The sequence below is a fragment of the Ranitomeya variabilis genome, chromosome 8 (assembly GCF_051348905.1).
Source record: "Ranitomeya variabilis isolate aRanVar5 chromosome 8, aRanVar5.hap1, whole genome shotgun sequence".
NCBI classification, from domain to species: domain Eukaryota; kingdom Metazoa; phylum Chordata; class Amphibia; order Anura; family Dendrobatidae; genus Ranitomeya; species Ranitomeya variabilis.
In genome coordinates, this window is record NC_135239.1 from 210773136 (window position 1) to 210795492 (window position 22357).

Here is a 22357-nt window from a genome sequence, read left to right on the forward strand (position 1 = left end):
GGTTAGACTCTTCTCCCTCCCCTATACTTTACACTGTGTATATATTGAAGTTCAGGAGATGAGCTGACATTTCTCCCTCCTCCCTGTACAGCACTGCTTGTTCAGATTGGTTGCTGTGTATAAGCAGTAATCCGGCAGATGCGCCTCTCTCTCCCTATTACTTTACACTGCAGCACTGCTTGAATTTTGGACAATGTATTGGGGGACAGTACTGTGGGGTATCGCTCCATGAAGTTATACCATTCCCAGTTAGTATTAATCTAGGGGTCTACAGCCAGGTGGGAATTCTGGGGGCTGGTGAAGAATATTATTTCCTGGGGATTTTCCATTTTTCTGCAGAATTTCTCTGTTCTTTCCCAGCTGTAAGCAGATGTTATCCTGTATCTCATGTAGTGGCGCGCTCTTCTCCCCCGTCCTCCATTTTGCTCTGTATTGCGGTATTGAACGTCTAGGCTACTTTCACACTTCCGTCTTTTGTCTCACGTCGAAATCCGTCTTTTTTTGAAAATGCAGGATCCTGCTTGTATTAGTGACGGATGGCCATCCGTTTCATCCGTCGCGCACTGGATCTGTCGGAAAATAGCGGTCCGTCGTGGAGAGAAAACGTTCAGAGGAATGTTTTTTTCTGCACGTCGGAAAATTGGTCAGCGACGGGTCCTGCGCTGTCCGTTGTCGGCTATAATGGAAGCCTATGGACGCAGGATCCGTCACTGACCGTCACACACTGGAATCCAGCGATGGATCCCGTTTTCCCCTCTGGGCATGCCCGGAAGGATTTTAAAATCCGGGAAAAAGTCTCTCTCGGAAATTTCTCCATTGAACTTGTGGCAACAACACAAACGATGCATCCGTCATTACCCTGGATGCATCACACGCGTTTTAAGCTATTTTCGTGCCGTCCGTCGATACGTCATTTTACTGCACAACGACGCACAGCAGAAGACGGAAGTGTGACAGAAGCCTTACCTGCCGCAGACATTTCCTCCCGGAGACATCTCCTAATATTATAGTCTTTAGTCCCATTTCCCAGGTTGGGGAGAAGGAGATACCGGATGACTTGTTACCTCCATGGAGCCCTGTTTCCTAGATACATTTTGAGCTAGGGTCATGACATCCCCTCTTCTGCATCCCATACTTATTGCTTGGCTCATGAATGTAATGCCGGTGCCAGAATGTACCCCGTCCCAGACTATGCCGGGGGTTAAAGTGGCCTAGGCCATGTTATACCCCTCCAGGCCCGAATATTGGTGTTTTTCCTGCTCACCCACCCAAATCACATAATAGTTGCCCGGTGTACTGGGACCTTTAGGACAGGGACACACGGTGACTTGTTGCATGCGACTTTTTATCCATGGCCTTACTGTAGACTAGCAAGTCCTTGCTACAATATAAACGTTTAAAGGCAAACACTGATAACATTAATATGATCATGCTTATTTTCAGGATAAAGTGCCTGTTCTGTTGTTGACTGCAAATTGAAGCTTGCGCGATGTCAACCAATCCATGGAGTCACCGACTTCTGTGTGGATGACAATGTCGCAATTCAACAGATTCGCTGTGGCCATGATCTCTGCATCAGTTGCCCAGACTCCATTACGAGAGATGCCAGAGGTGTTCACAGATTCAGTCACATCTTGATTCAAGTAGTCCTGTAGTTTTTTGTCATGGCAGTTTTCATGTGATATATGACTTTATCTCTGAGAAGGGAGTGATTGTCCTCTGTTCCTGTCAGGATGTAGCTGATGGCCCGGAAGTAGCAGTTCCCATCACCTTTGGTTTTATATGTACACCGTGGTTGTCCAAGGGGGGTATATTCTGGCCTGGAGGGGTATACTCTGGCCTAGGCCACTTTAACCCCGGGCATAGTCTGGGACTGGGTATATTCTGGCCTGGAGGGGTATATTCTGGCCTAGGCTACCTTACCCCGGGCATAGTCTGGGATGGGGTATATTCTGGCCTGGAGGGGTATACTCTGGCCTAGGCTACCTTACCCCGGGCATAGTCTGGGATGGGGTATATTCTGGCCTGGAGGGGTATACTCTGGCCTAGGCCACCTTAACCCCGGGCATAGTCTGGGATGGGGTATATTCTGGCCTGGAGGGGTATACTCTGCCCTAGGCCACATTAACCCTGGGCATAGTCTGGGATGGGGTATATTCTGGCCTGGAGGGGTATACTCTGGCCTAGGCCACATTAACCCCGGGCATAGTCTGGGATGGGGTATATTCTGGCCTGGAGGGGTATACTCTGGCCTAGGCCACATTAACCCTGGGCATAGTCTGGGATGGGGTATATTCTGGCCTGGAGGGGTATACTCTGGCCTAGGCTACCTTATCCCCGGGCATAGTCTGGGATGGGGTATATTCTGGCCTGGAGGGGTATACTCTGGCCTAGGCCACATTAACCCCGGGCATAGTCTGGGATGGGGTATATTCTGGCCTGGAGGGGTATACTCTGGCCTAGGCCACTTTAACCCCGGGCATAGTCTGGGACAGGGTATATTCTGGCCTGGAGGGGTATACTCTGGCCTAGGCCACCTTAATCCCGGGCATAGTCTGGGACGGGGTATACTCTGGCCTGGAGGGGTATACTCTGGCCTAGGCCACCTTAACCCCGGGCATAGTCTGGGATGGGGTATATTCTGGCCTGGAGGGGTATACTCTGGCCTAGGCCACATTAACCCCGGGCATAGTCTGGGACAGGGTATATTCTGGCCTGGAGGGGTATACTCTGGCCTAGGCCACTTTAACCCCGGGCATAGTCTGGGATGGGGTATATTCTGGCCTGGAGGGGTATACTCTGGCCTAGGCCACATTAACCCCGGGCATAGTCTGGGACAGGGTATATTCTGGCCCGTTACACCAGCACTGCAATAATGACTGACACCTAATGCAGGATGATGTCACTTTGTGTCACAGTGTATTTTCTATCTGCTCAGAAGTGGGCTGTGGGGGCTGTGAGGGTGGTCATCAGTAGTTGTCAACCCGCCAGATACCCTGGACATGGCTGAATAGAATATTAGAAAAACTTTCCATGGACTTTCAGCTTCAGGACCCTCATTACGGAGTCGCTATGGTGACAGAAAGTTTCTCCGGTTGACTGGGTAACGCGGCGTGTTGGATCACATTGACGAGCGGACCCCCAGTGATCGCTGCTGCACGTTCTGAGGAGCTTCATTAGTGGCTACAATAAGATCTCCCCTCATCTGAGCCCCCCGAGTTATGAAGAAAGTTCACAGCTGGGAGCTGAACTTTATGTCAGAATTTGGAGATTAGAAATTCTTCCCGTTTCCTCTGAATACGGTCCCAGCACCTATAGATGCCTCCCCTCCCCCTCCTGAGCCGGCAGACAATGGTGGGGAGAGTTGTCCTTGTCCATCTGTCGGTTCCTTTCTGTGACCAGAAAATCATTAACGAGGATTTCTGGGTTTAAGGAAATGAATCTCTAAAAGTTCTGCTACTTTGTCCAAATACATCATTCGTGTTTTTTGTTTTAAAGTCGCTTCTTGTGTTTTTTTGTTATTTTTGTGCCAAATTCTTCATCATAGCGCACGTAGGTTCATGAATATTGCACAAAATCCATAATACTTTTTATTTTTGTCTTTAACCTTGTTTGCAACATTTTAGTGTAATAAGTCACTTTCCACTAAAATGTATCAAATTTTACAGGAAAAAAAGTACAAAAACCCATTTCAGCACTAGAGAGCTTTTTTTTTGCGACATTTTAAAAGGCCAAAATTGATGACTCAGCCGAAAATATCTGGAAACCCCAATCCCTGCCCACAATGACTAACAGAAAAAGAAAAAAATTCACAGGTGAAAAGAAGAAGCGAAAAACTCCTAGGACTTCACAAAAAAGGTGCAAATGCAACAATGATTCGGGTTTTCTGTGATACTATTCCTAACTGGTTTCAAGATCTCTGCTTGCTGACAGCAAATGGAGTTATTTATTGTAGACACTTCTACTTCCACTTGATAGAATGTGCTGGGACCCATTTGACAGAAAGAAAAGCAGCTCCCGGCTGTCAGTTTTAGTCATTTCCAGGAGGAATAGGAGAGGAACAGCTCAACCAGACTAAGACTGAGATTGACAGGATAGGACAGGAGAGCCTCTTTATGGGACTCCTGTTACAGTCGCCACGTTCCCAGCCCCCTAATTGATCACTTGCGCTGTGGAATCTTCATGGGGCTTCTAGTCCTATAAAATCTCATATATGGCAGCGGGAAATATTTACAGGGCACAAGGCAATAGGGTAAATGGAGACGTGAGTGTGGAGCGGGGGTCTGCTGTGTACAAAGACCCCAGCAAGGGGGTGATTGTGCTGTTTGGTGATGACCCCTATGAGACCCATGGTCGGCCATATTGCTTCTCATCCAGCTTTCCCAGAATGGGATATAACTCCAGGACTGGGGGGAGAATGCGGACGGCTCCTATTGTCCCCCCTTGTGGAGCGTCACTGAGGTCTGCTCTTACTGCGGGCAGGTTTATGTTCAGCTCCGCAGATCAGATCCGGCATCGCAATGCTTTGAACAGCGACACTAAATATGCAAATCCTTTCCTAGATTTCGGAGAGGAGAATGTGCGACGGTGAGGATTATGGCGCCTGAGAATGGAGATGATAAAGCGGGGGACGGAGCTCTGCCATCTCCAATATCGGGCCCGGACAGAACACGGTACAGAGGATTTGGCCGGTGGAGGATAATGGACCAAGAAAGTGGCACAATCACCCCCACTCTGTTTTTCTCAGGTGGGGTCTGCAACATTCAGGGCTCTTCTCCTATATGAGGTTGTTTGGAGCTCTTATCTGTATGGCTGACAACCAATATGGCGACATTATAGCTCACACACTGGTTGTCACTCGGCTCTCTGAGTCCTGAGTCTCAGATATAGACAGTCTGTATATTGCTGTAGACATGAACAGACACAACGTATAGGGGCGATGAGGGTCTGCGAACATAGCCTGGAGGTGGGGGTCTCGCGTATCCTGAAAGATTGTGCCGTCCCCAGATTGCATTCATACAAACAGTAATGCGAGTTATGTCAGTGTGGACTTCTAGCTTCAATAGAATGCTGTATTGAGAGCAGGGTAGAGTGCTGTGTAGAGCACGAATAACACAGCTGTATGGAATGCTGTATAGAGAACTGTGTAGAGTGATACGTACAGAGCTGTATAGAGTGCAGTGTAGAGTGCTGAATACAGAGCCGTTTAGAATGCTGTATAGGGAGCTGTGTAGAATGCTAAGTACAGAGCTGTATAGAATGCTGTGTAGAATGCCAAGTACAGAGCTGTATAGAATGCTGTGTGGAGTGCTAAGTACAGAGTTGTATAGAATGCTGTGTAGAGTGCTAAGTACAGAGCTGTATAGAATGCTGTGTAGAATGCCAAGTACAGAGTTGTATAGAATGCTGTGTGGAGTGCTAAGTACAGAGCTGTATAGAATGCTGTGTGGAGTGCTAAGTACAGAGTTGTATAGAATGCTGTGTAGAATGCCAAGTACAGAGCCGTATAGAATGCTGTGTGGAGTGCTAAGTACAGAGCTGTATAGAATGCTGTGTAGAATGCCAAGTACAGAGTTGTATAGAATGCTGTGTGGAGTGCTAAGTACATAGCTGTATAGAATGCTGTGTGGAGTGCTAAGTACAGAGCTGTATAGAATGCTGTGTAGAGTGCTAAGTACAGAGTTGTATAGAATGCTGTGTAGAGTGCTAAGTACAGAGCTGTATAGAATGCTGTGTAGAATGCTAAGTACAGAGCTGTATAGGGAGATGTGTAGAGTGCCAAGTACAGAGCTGTATAGAATGCTGTGTGAAGTGCCAAGTACAGAGTTGTATAGAATGCTGTGTGGAGTGCTAAGTACAGAGTTGTATAGAATGCTGTGTGGAGTACTAAGTACAGAGCTGTGTAGAATGCTGTGTGGAGTGCGAAGTACAGAGCTGTATAGGGAGCTGTGTAGATTGCCAAGTACAGAGCCGTATAGAATGATGTGTGGAGTGCTAAGTACAGAGCTGTATAGAATGCTGTGTGGAGTGCTAAGTACAGAGCTGTATAGAATGCTGTGTAGAGTGCTAAGTACAGAGTTGTATAGAATGCTGTGTAGAGTGCTAAGTACAGAGCTGTATAGAATGCTGTGTGGAGTGCTAAGTACAGAGCTGTATAGAATGCTGTGTAGAATGCTAAGTACAGAGCTGTATAGGGAGATGTGTAGAGTGCCAAGTACAGAGCTGTATAGAATGCTGTGTGAAGTGCCAAGTACAGAGTTGTATAGAATGCTGTGTGGAGTGCTAAGTACAGAGTTGTATAGAATGCTGTGTGGAGTACTAAGTACAGAGCTGTGTAGAATGCTGTGTGGAGTGCGAAGTACAGAGCTGTATAGGGAGCTGTGTAGATTGCCAAGTACAGAGCCGTATAGAATGATGTGTGGAGTGCTAAGTACAGAGCTGTATAGAATGCTGTGTAGAGTGCTAAGTACAGAGCTGTATAGAATGCTGTGTAGAATGCTAAGTACAGAGTTGTATAGAATGCTGTGTAGAATGCCAAGTACAGAGCCGTATAGAATGCTGTGTGGAGTGCTAAGTAGAGCTGTATAGAATGCTGTGTGGAGTGCTAAGTACAGAGCTGTATAGAATGCTGTGTAGAGTGCTAAGTACAGAGTTGTATAGAATGCTGTGTAGAGTGCTAAGTACAGAGCTGTATAGAATGCTGTGTGGAGTGCTAAGTACAGAGCTGTATAGAATGCTGTGTAGAATGCTAAGTACAGAGCTGTATAGGGAGATGTGTAGAGTGCCAAGTACAGAGCTGTATAGAATGCTGTGTGAAGTGCCAAGTACAGAGCTGTATAGAATGCCTGTGTGAAGTGCCAAGTACAGAGTTGTATAGAATGCTGTGTGGAGTGCTAAGTACAGAGTTGTATAGAATGCTGTGTAGAGTGCTAAGTACAGAGCTGTATAGAATGCTGTGTGGAGTGCTAAGTACAGAGCTGTGTAGAATGCTGTGTAGAGTGCTAAGTACAGAGCTGTATAGAATGCTGTGTAGAGTGCTAAGTACAGAGTTGTATAGAATGCTGTGTAGAATGCTAAGTACAGAGCTGTATAGGGAGTTGTGTAGAGTGCCAAGTGCAGAACCGTATAGAATGCTGTGTGAAGTGCCAAGTACAGAGTTGTATAGAATGCTGTGTGGAGTACTAAGTACAGAGCTGTATAGAATGCTGTGTGAAGTGCTAAGTACAGAGCTGTATAGAATGCTGTGTGGAGTGCTAAGTACAGAGCTGTATAGAATGTGTGGAGTGCTAAGTACAGAGCTGTATAGAATGCTGTGTAGAATGCTAAGTACAGAGCTGTATAGAATGCTGTGTGGAGTGCCAAGTACAGAGCTGTGTGGAGTGCTGTGTGGAGTGCCAAGTACAGAGCTGTGTAGAATGCTGTGTGGAGTGCTAAGTACAGAGCTGTATAGGGAGCTGTGTAGAGTGCTAAGTACAGAGCTGTATAGAATGCTGTGTAGAGTGCTAAGTACAGAGCTGTGTAGAATGCTGTGTGGAGTGCTAAGTACAGAGCTGTATAGAATGCTGTGTAGAGTGCTAAGTACAGAGCTGTGTAGAATGCTGTGTAGAGTGCTAAGTACAGAGCTGTACAGAATGCTGTGTGGAGTGCTAAGTACAGAGCTGTATGGAATGCTGTGTAGAGTGGTAAGTACAGAGCTGTGTAGAGAGCTGTGTGGAGTGCTAAGTACAGAGATGTATAGAATGCTGTGTGGAGTACTAAGTACAGAGCTGTATAGAATGCTGTGTGGAGTGCTAAGTACAGAGATGTATAGAATGCTGTGTGGAGTGCTAAGTACAGAGCTGTATAGAATGCTGTGTGTAGTGCCAAGTACAGAGCTGTATAGAATGCTGTGTGGAGTGCCAAGTACTGAGCTGTATAGAATGCTGTGTGGAGTGCCAAGTACAGAGCTGTGTAGAGAGCTGTGTAGAGTGCTAAGTACAGAGCTGTGTAGAATGCTGTGTGGAGTGCTAAGTACAGAGCTGTGTAGAATGCTGTGTGGAGTGCTAAGTACAGAGCTGTATAGAATGCTGTGTAGAGTGCTAAGTACAGAGCTGTATAGGGAGCTGTGTAGAGTGCTAAGTACAGAGCTGTGTAGAGAGCTGTGTGGAGTGCTAAGTACAGAGCTGTGTAGAATGCTGTGTGGAGTGCTAAGTACTGAGCTGTATAGAATGCTGTGTGGAGTGCTAAGTATAGAGCTGTGTAGAGAGCTGTGTGGAGTGCCAAGTACAGAGCTGTATAGAATGCTGTGTGGAGTGCTAAGTACAGAGCTGTATAGAATGCTGTGTGGAGTGCTAAGTACAGAGCTGTATAGGGAGCTGTGTGGAGTGCTAAGTACAGAGCTGTATAGAATGCTGTGTGGAGTGCTAAGTACAGAGCCGTATAGAATGCTGTGTAGAGTACTAAGTACAGAGATGTATAGAATGCTGTGTGGAGTGCTAAGTACAGAGTTGTATAGAATGCTGTGTGGAGTACTAAGTACAGAGCTGTATAGAATGCTGTGTAGAATGCTAAGTACAGAGTTGTATAGAATGCTGTGTGGAGTGCCAAGTACAGAGCTGTATAGAATGCTGTGTGGAGTGCCAAGTACAGAGCTGTATAGAATGCTGTGTGGAGTGCCAAGTACTGAGCTGTATAGAATGCTGTGTGGAGTGCCAAGTACAGAGCTGTGTAGAGAGCTGTGTAGAGTGCTAAGTACAGAGCTGTATAGAATGCTGTGTGGAGTGCTAAGTACAGAGCTGTGTAGAATGCTGTGTGGAGTGCTAAGTACAGAGCTGTATAGAATGCTGTGTAGAGTGCTAAGTACAGAGCTGTATAGGGAGCTGTGTAGAGTGCTAAGTACAGAGCTGTGTAGAGAGCTGTGTGGAGTGCCAAGTACAGAGCTGTATAGAATGCTGTGTGGAGTGCTAAGTACAGAGCTGTATAGAATGCTGTGTGGAGTGCCAAGTACAGAGCTGTATAGAATGCTGTGTAGAGTGCTAAGTACAGAGCTGTATAGAATGCTGTGTAGAGTGCTAAGTACAGAGCTGTATAGAATGCTGTGTGGAGTGCTAAGTACAGAGCTGTGTAGAATGCTGTGTGGAGTGCTAAGTACAGAGCTGTATAGAATGCTGTGTAGAGTGCTAAGTACAGAGCTGTATAGGGAGCTGTGTAGAGTGCTAAGTACAGAGCTGTGTAGAGAGCTGTGTGGAGTGCCAAGTACAGAGCTGTATAGAATGCTGTGTGGAGTGCTAAGTACAGAGCTGTATAGAATGCTGTGTGGAGTGCTAAGTACAGAGTTGTATAGAATGCTGTGTGGAGTGCCAAGTACAGAGCTGTATAGAATGCTGTGTGGAGTGCCAAGTACAGAGCTGTATAGAATGCTGTGTGGAGTGCCAAGTACAGAGATGTATAGAATGCTGTGTGGAGTGCCAAGTACTGAGCTGTATAGAATGCTGTGTAGAGTGCCAAGTACAGAGCTGTGTAGAGAGCTGTGTAGAGTGCTGAGACCCCTAACCACACCTTCTACCATGTTACATAAGGTGACAATGATATGATCTTACCCTTTAAGTGTGGAGACCTTATATAATACTGCCTCGCAGTCTTCCTGCTTCTATATTTTATATCTTCGTAGGAAAATGCTGAAAACCTCCATCTCGTTAGGAGAAATCCAAAAAGCCCTCGAGGGCGGTGTCCTCATTAGGCCGCACATTTAATTCATTCCTTTCCAGAAAGCCCAGCGTGCAGGAAATATCGCATATTACACTCTCTTGGCCATTATAGCGGTTATATCACATTCTTCTGCTTGTACTCATGTGAGGTAATGATGACTGCGCAGAGTATGTGGCAGCATTACAGGATGTATTACATGACAGTCCCCAGTGTAAGTTTTAAAGGGCTTGTACTGGATTAGAAAGACAGCTACTTTCTTCTAAAAACAGCGCCGCACCTGTCCACAGGTCGTGTGTGGTATTGCAGCTGAGCTGTATAATTGTAGGGGCTTTATGCGCTGCCCTACTGGCACTGTGCACACGACCCTATAGAAGGCGAGCTGCGTTACTTTGTAACAGAACAGTGACAGTGGAGATCTTGTAACTGTTTACTACAGAACGTTCCTCATCGCCGTAACCTCCGGATCCTGCGGTGTCAGCAGAGGCGCCGCTTATCTGACCGTACAGGCCCGTGCACACTGACGAGCGGGGATCAGACAGTCCTGCGAGATGTGCTGAGATTTCTATTCTATATATATCTGTGAGCGGCAGGCAGATGGCTGCGGGACTCGTACAGAGCGGCCCCTCTTCTCCGCACTGGAAGATGAAATATTCATGAAGTTTTATTCTTTGCTGCTTCTGTTCTTTACATACAAGAGCTGTGCTCTCTGCACCGTCTGATCTGTATTTTGGGATTTCTGGACACGATGCTGTGACCCAGCCTTAAACCCGCCGGGCCGAGAATCTCCAAGGAAAGGAACGTCCAATTCTGACAATGGTGAAGGTCAAAAAGCAAAATGTGCACAGGATTAAAGGGCATAGCCCCCTGTGTGATAATGTGCACACTGTGCGGTATTAATGTTACTGCCACCACCGCCTCTCACCGGTATCGTAGGTGTTCTTCTCAGTAACAGCTATAAGAGTCAGCAGGGTGACAGCCACTGTAGGCACCATCACTGAGGAGCAGAGATCTGTCCGTACTCTAAGGCACAGCTTTACCATTATGGATCTAACCCTTTGGCCTGGGGGGTATCAGTGACCCGTGCTGGAGGGGGCTCCATTGATGACCTGACATCTGAGGCTTCTGAACACCACAAATCATAATTGTACTAGTGGAGCAGCTTTATTCAGACTTTATCTTGCATTATTTTTACTTTGTCACTGTCTGGCGGTATTATTTATGCACTTTATTGTAGTATTTACTCACAATCTGACACTATTATTTGTGCAGTGTGATGATATTATATTGGCACTATATTCCACTGATGACTAAACACTGTACGGTATAGTTTTCTGTGCACTGTATGGCTGTATATTATTTATGTACTGTATAGTATTATTTACTCACTGACAGTATGTTAATTTAGCAGCATATGATGAGGACACTGTACCTGGTATAGAATGACTCTTATTTTGTCAATTTCTGGCTGAATTATTTATGTATTGTATGATGGTATTTACTTACTGACTGTATATTATTTTTGCAGTGTTTGATGGATATACATGTATACCATTGTATTTTAGGCTAGTGTTGTATTGGCATGTATAGTACGGTATTGCACTGACTACTAAGCACTCTCTGGTATAGTTTTCTGCACACTGTATGGCAGTATTATTTAAGCACTGTATGTTGCTATCGACTCACTGACAGTATATTATTTTTGCAGTGTATGATAAAAATACAGATTATGCCATTGTTTTTAGGTTAGTGTTATATTATCACTGTATGGCAGTATTATTTGACCACTGTGTGGTGGGATTGATTCACTGACAATATATTATTTTTTACTTATATAACAGCATTGTACTCTGTACAATATTGTCTTTAGGTTACTGTTGCATTGACAATGTATGGCGCTTATAACTGGGCACTGAGTGGCACAGTTACCTGCACACTGTATGGTGGTACTGACTCACTAACCGACAGTATATTATTTTTGCAGGGTATGATGACGGCACTGTATAGTAAATATATTTTTTAAGGTTAGTGTTAAATTGTCAGTGTATGGTGTTGATAACTAAGCACTGTATTGTGGTATTATTTGGTCACTATGTGGTGGTGTTGACTCACTGACAGTATATTATTTTTTCAGTATGTGATGGAGGCACAGTATAACAGTATTTTTAGGTCATTGTTACAGTGACAGACGATGACGCTGAGAAGTAAGTCTTGTACGGCATAGTTACCTGTACACTGTGTGGCGGTATAATTGAGCAATCATTTTCACGAGCCTTCAGGATACAGTCTGTAACCCTTTTATTTACTGTACAGCTGAACAGCTATTTGTAGTCTTCATTTATATTCGCTCCCCTGGTTTCGGCGCCATCGCACACATCAGTTATTTCGGAGGGATGGACGTGGTGAAGAATATAGGAGCAGACAGGAGATCTCAGCCCTGTTTATAATTCTGCGCACCGCACCCTCCGTCTCTCATAGCGTGAACCCGGGTCGAGAAGTCTGTCGGATGCGTCTCAACCGGTCTGTTAACCCCTTCACTCCCAGTGAGAAGTCTTCAGCCATGTGACAAGTCATTGTGTAGGCTGGATTAGAGCATCTCATCACTAACTTCCCTGATACAATGGTACATGTACTGGGGGTGGCCTTTAGTGCAGCATTTCTAAGGAGTCCACCATTAACATGGCTCAGTAGAGGCCGCCTTTGCACATGCTTCACTAAAGACCATCGCTAAAGTACTGGCCAGGAGAGGACTTCAGTTTGCCACTTCCAGGGTGGCCTTTAGTGAGGCTTTTCCAGGGCCATCATGTCAGGGTGTTTCCTCTATGGAGGTCGGACTAGAAGTGGCCTTCAAGGATGTCAAAAGTGAGTTTGACTCACTAAACATGTGGGATGACCTTTAGTGAAGCTCGGCATGGAGGTAGCCTCTATTTAGGCCGCCCCTATAGAGTAACCTAAGGCCAGTCATGTCCAGGGGTGGACTTTAGTGCAGCATGTGCATAGTGGTCTTCTCTCTTGGCTTTTCTAAAGGAGCGGCCTTAGGCTAATCATATCCAGGGTGGTCTTTAGTGAAGCATATTCAGGGGTGGTCTTTATTTAGGTCTTTCTAAGTAGTAGTCTTGGGCAACTTATATACAGGGGTGGTCTTTATTTGGACCTTTCTAATGAGTGGCCTTAGACTAATCACATCCAGGGGTGGTCTTTATTTAGGCCTTTCTAAGGAGTGGTCTTGGGCACCTTATATAGGGGGGTGGTTTTTAGTGCAGCATGTGATTTATTTATTTTTTTTTGGCCATTCTGAGAGCAGTGTCCCATACAGAGCTGGCCTTCGATGATCCAGAGTGGTGGTCTTTCATTTGGTCTTCACATTAGTCATGTCCAGGTTTGGTCAGTAGTGAAGCTAGTCCAGGGGTGATCGGTAGTGAAGCTAGTCCAGGGGTGGTCGGTAGTGAAGCTATTCCAGGGGTGGTCGTTAGTGAAGCTAGTCCACGGTTGGTCAGTAGTGAAGCTAGTCCAGGGGTGATCGGTAGTGAAGCTACTCCAGGGGTGATCGGTAGTGAAGCTAGTCCAGGGGTAATCGGTAGTGAAGCTATTCCAGGGGTGGTCGTTAGTGAAGCTAGTCCACGGTTGGTCGGTAGTGAAGCTACTCCAGGGGTGGTCGGTAGTGAAGCATGCAGGGCGATGTCCTTTAGCTGGTATCATCGAGGAGTGGTTTTTGGTGAAACGTTACCTTGGGTTCCTCTAGCGAGTGACGTCTTGGGGCAGACTTCAGTGAAGTGCTTGTTACAGGTGGAAGCACCATTCTGACTCCACTGGTGACTAAATGGCCATCCTAGGTCCGTGGTCAGACCTGCGGCGGCCGGATCTGGCTGCTTTCTCTGTAGATTCTAGGATTTTTGCTCCTTACTTCTGTCGCTTGTCTCTCGTCATTGACCCTTTCTTCGCCTGGTTCATTGTTTAAAATCTTGGAGTCTGTGAGAGGAAAACCAATTAGAAGCTGACAAAACTGATTTATCTCATTAGTGAGTCCCCATCTGGCTGTGTGCACACGCCTGGCACGGTAACAATCCTCCGCCATGCATCCCTGGAAGGTCTGCTCTCTACGCCCTGTCAGGGCAGCCATGATTGCCGGAGGGATCCAGACCCGATGGCGGCAGAACCAAGTGGAACGGGAGAGGACAGGATTGTGCAGAACGTACAGAGATGGCGGCTTTAAAGTGCAAACACGTGGATGATACTTCATTCTATCTTTTATTTTAATCGGGATTATTTTTACTCCACATTTCAGTCCCACAGTCCGTCAGCCGTGAACAGAAATTCTGTTATATTTTCTCCATTACTGATGCTGCCCCATACGTCTCTTTCGCAGGTGCAAATGATGGGATAAACGGAGGGGGCTTAATAGATTCCTCCGAGCAATGAGACCATTGACCATTAGTAATATCAAAGTAATGAACCCAGAACATTAGAGGATTGTGTTTATGTGGGAAGTGGAAGCTTGGGGAGATTGATGGACGTCCCGGCACTGAGCCGTGAGAATTACAGCTGGATGAGAACAGCTGAGCTGTCCGCAATGGGACACAGACAGTGATATATAGAGACGCACCGAGCCGGACCCCCAACACCGAGCCAAGGGCCCATCTGTAAAGAGAAGGAACACACAATGCAATCTCCAGTAGTGGAGCAATCAGTATTCTATGTAAGATCTGGTTTTGTTAATTTTGCCCAGTATGTACAAGAATATAACTACTATAATACTGCTCCTATGTACAAGAATATAACTACTATAATACTGCCCCTATGTACAAGAATATAACTACTATAATACTGCCCCTATGTACAAGACTATAACTACTATAATACTGTCCCTATGTACAAGAATATAACTACTATAATACTGCTCCTATATACAAGAATATAACTACTATAATACTGCCCCTATGTACAAGAATATAACTACTATAATACTGCCTCTATGTACAAGAATATAACTACTATAATACTGCTCCTATGTACAAGAATATAACTACTATAATATTGCCCCCTATGTACAAGAATATGACTACTATAATACTGCTCCTATGTACAAGAATATAACTACTATAATACTGCTCCTATGTACAAGAATATAACTACTATAATACTGCTCCTATGTACAAGAATATAACTACTATAATACTGCTCCTATGTACAAGAATATAACTACTATAATACTGCCCCTATGTACAAGAATATAACTACTATAATACTGCTCCTATGTACAAGAATATAACTACTATAATACTGCTCCTATGTACAAGAATATAACTACTATAATACTGCCCCTATGTACAAGAATATAACCACTATAATACCGCCCCTATGTACAAGAATATAACTTCTATAATACTGCCCCTATGTACAAGAATATACTATAATACTGCTTCTTTGTACAAGAATATAACTACTATAATACTGCCCCCTATGTACAAGAATATAACTACTATAATACTGCCCCTGTGTACAGGAATATAACTACTATAATACTGCTCCCTATGTACAAGAATATAACTACTATAATACTGATCCAATGTACAAGAATATAACTACTATAATACTGCCCCTATATACAAGAATATAACTACTATAATACTGCCTCTATGTACAAGAATATAACTACTATAATACTGCCCCCTATGTACAAGAATATAACTACTATAATATTGCCCCCTATGTACAAGACTATAACTACTATAATACTGCTCCCTATGTACAATAATATAACTACTATAATACTGCCCCCTATGTACAAGAATATAACTACTATAATACTGCCCCTGTGTACAGGAATATAACTACTATAATACTGCTCCCTATGTACAAGAATATAACTACTATAATACTGATCCAATGTACAAGAATATAACTACTATAATACTGCCCCTATATACAAGAATATAACTACTATAATACTGCCTCTATGTACAAGAATATAACTACTATAATACTGCCCCCTATGTACAAGAATATAACTACTATAATATTGCCCCCTATGTACAAGACTATAACTACTATAATACTGCTCCCTATGTACAATAATATAACTACTATAATACTGCCCCTGTGTACAGGAATATAACTACTATAATACTGCTCCTATGTACAAGAATATAACTACTATAATACTGCTCCTATATACAAGAATATAACTACTATAATACTGCCTCTATGTACAAGAATATAACTACTATAATACTGCCCCCTATGTACAAGAATATAACTACTATAATATTGCCCCCTATGTACAAGACTATAACTACTATAATACTGCTCCCTATGTACAATAATATAACTACTATAATACTGCCCCCTATGTACAAGAATATAACTACTATAATACTGCCCCTATGTACAAGAATATAACTACTATAATACTGCTCCTATGTACAAGAATATAACTACTATAATACTGCTCCTATATACAAGAATATAACTACTATAATACTGCCCCTATGTACAAGAATATAACTACTATAATACTGCTCCTATGTACAAGAATATAACTACTATAATACTGCTCCTATGTACAAGAATATAACTACTATAATACTGCCCCTATGTACAAGAATATAACCACTATAATACTGCCCCTATGTACAAGAATATAACTACTATAATACTGCCCCTATGTACAGGAATATAACTACTATAATACTGCCCCTATGTACAAGAATATAACTACTATAATACTGCTCCATGTACAGGAATATAACTACTATAATACTGCTCCTATGTACAAGAATATAACTACTATAATACTGCTCCTATGTACAAGAATATAACTACTATAATACTGCTCCTATGTACAAGAATATAACTACTATAATACTGCCCCTATGTACAAGAATATAACTACTATAATACTGCTCCTATGTACAAGAATATAACTACTATAATACTGCCCCTATGTGCAAGAATATAACTACTATAATACTGCTCCTATGTACAAGAATATAACTACTATAATACTGCTCCTATGTACAAGAATATAACTACTATAATACTGCCCCTGTGTACAGGAATATAACTACTATAATACTGCTTCTGTGTATTTGAATTTATCCATAGGTGCTTCCTCTCCGGTTGGTTCTCCCGGTACTTGGTGCGTGTGAATTATCAGGATTTTTTTTACTCTTTTGCACTGTTGTTCCAAATCATAAAAGAAAAGAGGAAGGCGCCTTTATAACTTTGTGCTTGGATGAAGCACCTGTGGTTATTGGAATAGTAATAAAACAGTGCTTTGCTTGAGTTACTTTTTGTTGTTATTTTAATTCACGATGGTTTTGGGTCATGTGCGATTTCTGCTGTTAGATTGATATTCCATAACGATCACAGAGATGTTATTAACCAGGAGGAGCTTGAGAGGAGTTATGTGATCTGTTGCAACACCCTGCACAGTCTCTTACGGTCGTTTGTATGTGTATATATTGCCATCACATTTTTAATGGTGCAACATTGTGATCAGGTTAAATAAATAGCTGACAACCCTGAAATTGTTCATAAAAATGTGAGATTGTCAGAGCCTCGCCCGTATCGCTGAGCTATCTGCTGCATTATAAGAGAATCTTCCAATTCTGACAGCACAAATCACCAGTGCCGACACTGAACAAGCAGGAGTGCATGCAGATCAGAGCTCAGCGCTGTCAGAAGGAATCTATTTTTTCATGCTGATGTTTAAGCTGCTCAGAACTTTCTTCCAGTTATCATAACTCAATTCCTGAACTTTTATATGCAGAAAGTTATAAAATTGAGGAACTGCGGCTTTGTGAGAACCTGCAGAGCGATGTGCCATAAAACCTGTACAGGTGTAGCAGAGCTGAGCTGCTCCAGGGTAGCAGAGCAAGGTTTAAGGCTACAACATAATGTCTTACATTTTTACGTAGGACTGCAGGGAAATCCTAATGTCTCAATCAGACCTTTAAACTTTGGCCCCGTTATGTAAATTCCAAGACCCGGATTAATCATTTGCATTTTTTAGTAATTTTTTTTGCCTTTTGAGATTCGCTTACAGTTTTTGCTCCAAACTCTTAAAAATGGTGTATGGATTTTGTTCATAGTAAAAAATATTATTTGTTGTCTTTCAATTTTTACTCCAGAAAGTTGCACGATGCAGTAACATGTCGCCCCAACACTAATATTTGCGCAAAAATATTTCCTTTATGAAAAAAAAAAAAAAATTGCAAATAATCGGCCTCAAACCTCCTGGAATACAAAAACCGCGAGCACAGTGGTAATAGGAGAACAAGTAGAAAATGGACTTCAATAAGCGCAAATTAAAGAAGAATTTGGAGGAAAACAGAACATTGCCAATAAACGGGAAAAATGAGACTAACAATCATTGCAAATGCAATAATAAACCCAGCAGTAAATATGCAGGAAAGGATGGTAGAACAAAGCTCGGTAGTGAGGACTGACCCCCTGATGTGCAAGGACTTTGTATGTTCTCCCCGTTGGATTCTCCAATTTCCTCCTACACGCCAAAGACCGATAGGGATTGTAGAATGTGAGCCCCGATGGGGGCAGTGATGATGATGTCTGTACAGCGCTGAGGAATTAATGGCGCTATATAAGTAAAATAAATAAAATGTGCGATTTCAACGGTCCCGAGTATCCAGGAAGCTCGCACATGCCCAGTGCTTAAATGAAGGCCTAGACTTGTAGTGTCACTTGCATCTGCAGCCAATTTTTGTAGGACAGGAGCGGCATGCTGTATTAAAGGGGTTAAATTTAGTGACCTATTCTTCGACTGCCCACACCTTCAGGGATCAGATGATTAAAGGGGTGTTGGCCAGAAGTGGCGCAGCGCCGTGCAGTGGCTGTGAATGGCACTGCAGGTCTCCCCCGTTCACTTGTATTACTTGGTAGAATAAACACCCGCCTGTGAATTATGGGGGGATTCAATCCCTGGCGGCTTGAAGGAACTTTCCAGAGGAGATAAAGGGATTTATTTAACATGCGGACCCTAGAACGTGTCCTATTACTTTGATGTTTTATCTTCTTTTACATCTATAATTACTTATGAATAAAGCCGAGGAGGCTAATTATCCCCATGAATAATTAGTGCATGTAATGAGCGCAGTGGAATACGCCGGGTCGGCTCCGCGCTCAGCTGCCGGATCCTGATCTGGTTCTGTCTCCAGGAGGACTGACACTATGGGAATACAGTCACTGGTTTCTACTACAACCCCCATTATCTTCTACCTGTGGATCCACATGCTCTCCTTGCACAAGTCCTTGGTGCTATGCTGGAATCCATTGTGCCACGTGTGCGGTGGCATGCTGTGTGGCCCTTCTGTGGGCCCTAAGCCCAGCCGGACAGACGCCTGGCTCATATATACTCACTGGCCACTTTATTAGGTACACCTGTCCAACTTCTTGTTAACACTTAATTTCTAATCAGCCAATCACATGGCGGCAACTCAGTGCATTTAGGCATGTAGACATGGTCAAGACAATCTCCTGCAGTTCAAACCGAGCATCAGTATGGGGAAGAAAGGTGATTTGAGTGCCTTTGAACGTGGCATGGTTGTTGGTGCCAGAAGGGCTGGTCTGAGTATTTCAGAAACTGCTGATCTACTGGGATTTTCACGCACAACCATCTCTAGGGTTTACTGAGAATGGTCCGAAAAAGAAAAAAAATCCAGTGAGCGGCAGTTCTGTGGGCGGAAATGCCTTGTTGATGCCAGAGGTCAGAGGAGAATGGGCAGACTGGTTCGAGCTGATAGAAAGGCAACAGTGACTCAAATCGCCACCCGTTACAACCAAGGTAGGCCTAAGAGCATCTCTGAACGCAGAGTGCGTCGAACTTTGAGGCAGATGGGCTACAGCAGCAGAAGACCACACCGGGTACCACTCCTTTCAGCTAAGAACAGGAAACTGAGGCTACAATTTGTACAAGCTCATCGAAATTGGACAGTAGAAGATTGGAAAAACGTTGCTTGGTCTGATGAGTCTCGATTTCTGCTGCGACATTCGGATGGTAGGGTCAGAATTTGGCGTAAACAACATGAAAGCATGGATCCATCCTGCCTTGTATGGAGCATCTTTGGGATGTGCAGCCGACAAATCTGCGGCAACTGTGTGATGCCATCATGTCAATATGGACCAAAATCTCTGAGGAATGCTTCCAGCACCTTGTTGAATCTATGCCACGAAGAATTGAGGCAGTTCTGAAGGCAAAAGGGGGTCCAACCCGTTACTAGCATGGTGTACCTAATAAAGTGGCCGGTGAGTGTACATGGCACTGCGCTGCACATCTGTATGTGTATGGAAGGCAGGACCCTAGCGTCTGCTGCATCCCTGGATGGTTGTGCGCAAGTCCAGATACCCCTAACTCATGGGTCCTGGTGGCAGGGCCACTGTTGTGTAACAGGTGCATGCAGCCCCAGCGTGGGCAGCCACAGCGTGGGCCATTGTAACGTCCTGTGCCGCCTATGAGGGTGATCTAATCTGGAGCGCAGCAGCGTGTGACCATTGATGTTCCCTGGAGCCGGCGGTCCTGTCACCGTGCACTTGGCCTCCTCAAGGCGCAGGTTTTGCTCTCTGGGCTCCATTATTAGTTTGGGTCCAGTCCAGAGAACGCTCATCTTGAACGTCTTGGCTCATGGTCCAGTATATGAAAATCCTCGCGTCTGCCTGAGACCTGGCGCCATTCCCGGCTGATATGTTGTGTATCTGGAGTAATCCGCCACAGCTGCTTGTTGGGTCACCTCCGCCCCCGTCATCTACCTGCTCCTCGGCCATTGTGGAGCATATAACCTCCCTACATATGGGAGTTGTTACAATGTGTCAGTCTGCAGAGCAGGTACCGGATTCTCTAGATCGTATACAGCTGTAGAAAACGCTCTGCTTGCTGTCAGCGAATGACAACATATGTTTCTATCCAAGTGCTGAAAGTCTTGCAGATTGTGTGCTGTTCACAGCTGAGGTGTTACTACTATTGTATCTGTTCTCGGTGAGGCCCATACATTCCATACACTGTACAGAAATGTCAGGACACAGCAGATACTGTGGTGTTTAGCTCATATAAGATTGTGTAACAAAACCTCAGCTGTGAGAAGTATGAGGCCCGTAAAACGGAAATCCTGGCCCTGCTGGCTTCCATATTGGGTGGGGCCGACGACATCACATCCACAGATCTGTGCCCGGCTCATTTGTGGAAGCTCCAGATATCGTGCACCTGCTCCCCCCGATGCAGAAGTCTGCGGACCGAATACCCCTTTATGGTCCATCAGTTTCTAACTCTAGGCAAGAACGTTACCGGCCGCAAATAGAAACCGATAACACCAAGAGCGCGATTCATCAAAGCAATTACATACAATGGTTTCAAAAGTTGCATTTGTGACTATTGGTGTTTTGATGTCTTCTGCTACAGCCAAATCTCACATTGTGACTCCTCAGTGCGGAAGACCTGCTGACATTTGTCTGTACCCCTGTTCCCATGTTTTTGTGTGTAGTGGAGTCGCTCTTGTTCCCATGTAGAAGCTCTGGGGGTTTTGGCTGCAATTCTACCTTGAAGATGACTTCTGGTCGGCCTTCACAGGGCAGTGGATGAATGCTGCTGGACCAGGGTTGAAGATGGCTTCTGGTCGGCCTTCACAGGGCAGTGGATGAATGCTGCTGGACCAGGGTTGAAGATGACTTCTGGTCGGCCTTCACAGGGCAGTGGATGAATGCTGCTGGACCAGGGTTGAAGATGACTTCTGGTCGGCCTTCACAGGGCAGTGGATGAATGCTGCTGGACCAGGGTTGAAGATGACTTCTGGTCGGCCTTCACAGGGCAGTGGATGAATGCTGCTGGACCAGGGTTGAAGATGACTTCTGGTCGGCCTTCACAGGGCAGTGGATGAATGCTGCTGGACCAGGGTTGAAGATGACTTCTGGTCGGCCTTCACAGGGCAGTGGATGAATGCTGCTGGTCCCCCTGGTTGCTGCCAGTTCTGAGCTGATGGCACTGCTGGACAGCTTTCCATTTCAAATGATAGTAACATACTGTGTCTTTCATCTGTTGCATTAAGTTTCCTTGGCCCAGTCTTACTTCAACAGTCTTCAAGGTTGCTCAATTCTGGGTGCTTCTTCAGAAGTTCTTGAAGACCCGATCTTGAAACCCAAGTCTGCTGTGAAAGCTTTTGCTGGGGAGAGACCTCGCTGATGAAGTATAACTACCTTGTGTCTTGTTGCTGAGCTTTGTCTTGCCATGGTATCTGACCTGTGATATGAAACTGTCTTCCATAACCTCACCTTTGTAGCAGAGTTTGGCTGCTTTTCACCCAATTCTAAGCCTCCTACACAGCTGTTTCTGTCTCAGTTAACGACCGTGTTTTGTCCTACATATGAAAATGATGATTATTCTTTCATATTTGATACAATTGATAACTCACACACCTGACTACAATCCAGGAATATCCCTAACCTTGTGCAAGTGATGGAGGCGACGGGCAGTCACCAGATACTGATGATGGAGGAGGTGATGGGCAGTCACCAGATACTGATGATGGAGGAGGCAAACAGTCACCAGAAACTGATGATGGAGGCGACGGGCGGTCACCAGATACTGATGGAGGAGGCGACGGGTGGTCACCAGATACTGATGATGGAGGAGGCGACGGGCGGTCACCAGATACTGATGATGGAGGAG

At 44.6% G+C, this 22357-nt stretch overlaps 1 protein-coding gene across 4 annotated transcripts in view; it reads left to right on the top strand.

Annotated features, from left to right (window-relative positions):
- SRGAP3 (SLIT-ROBO Rho GTPase activating protein 3) overlaps window positions 1-22357 on the top strand; it is a 113486-nt gene that overhangs the window by 27603 nt on the left and 63526 nt on the right. The window contains exon 1 of one of the 4 annotated variants that reach the window (XM_077276741.1): window positions 4687-4747. The exons of the other annotated variants lie outside the window; for them this stretch is intronic. Coding sequence (XP_077132856.1) covers window positions 4702-4747 — 46 coding nt within the window. The 5' untranslated portion in view covers window positions 4687-4701. Of the gene's footprint in view, window positions 1-4686; window positions 4748-22357 lie in introns of those variants that run through there. 4 annotated transcript variants of the gene reach the window in all.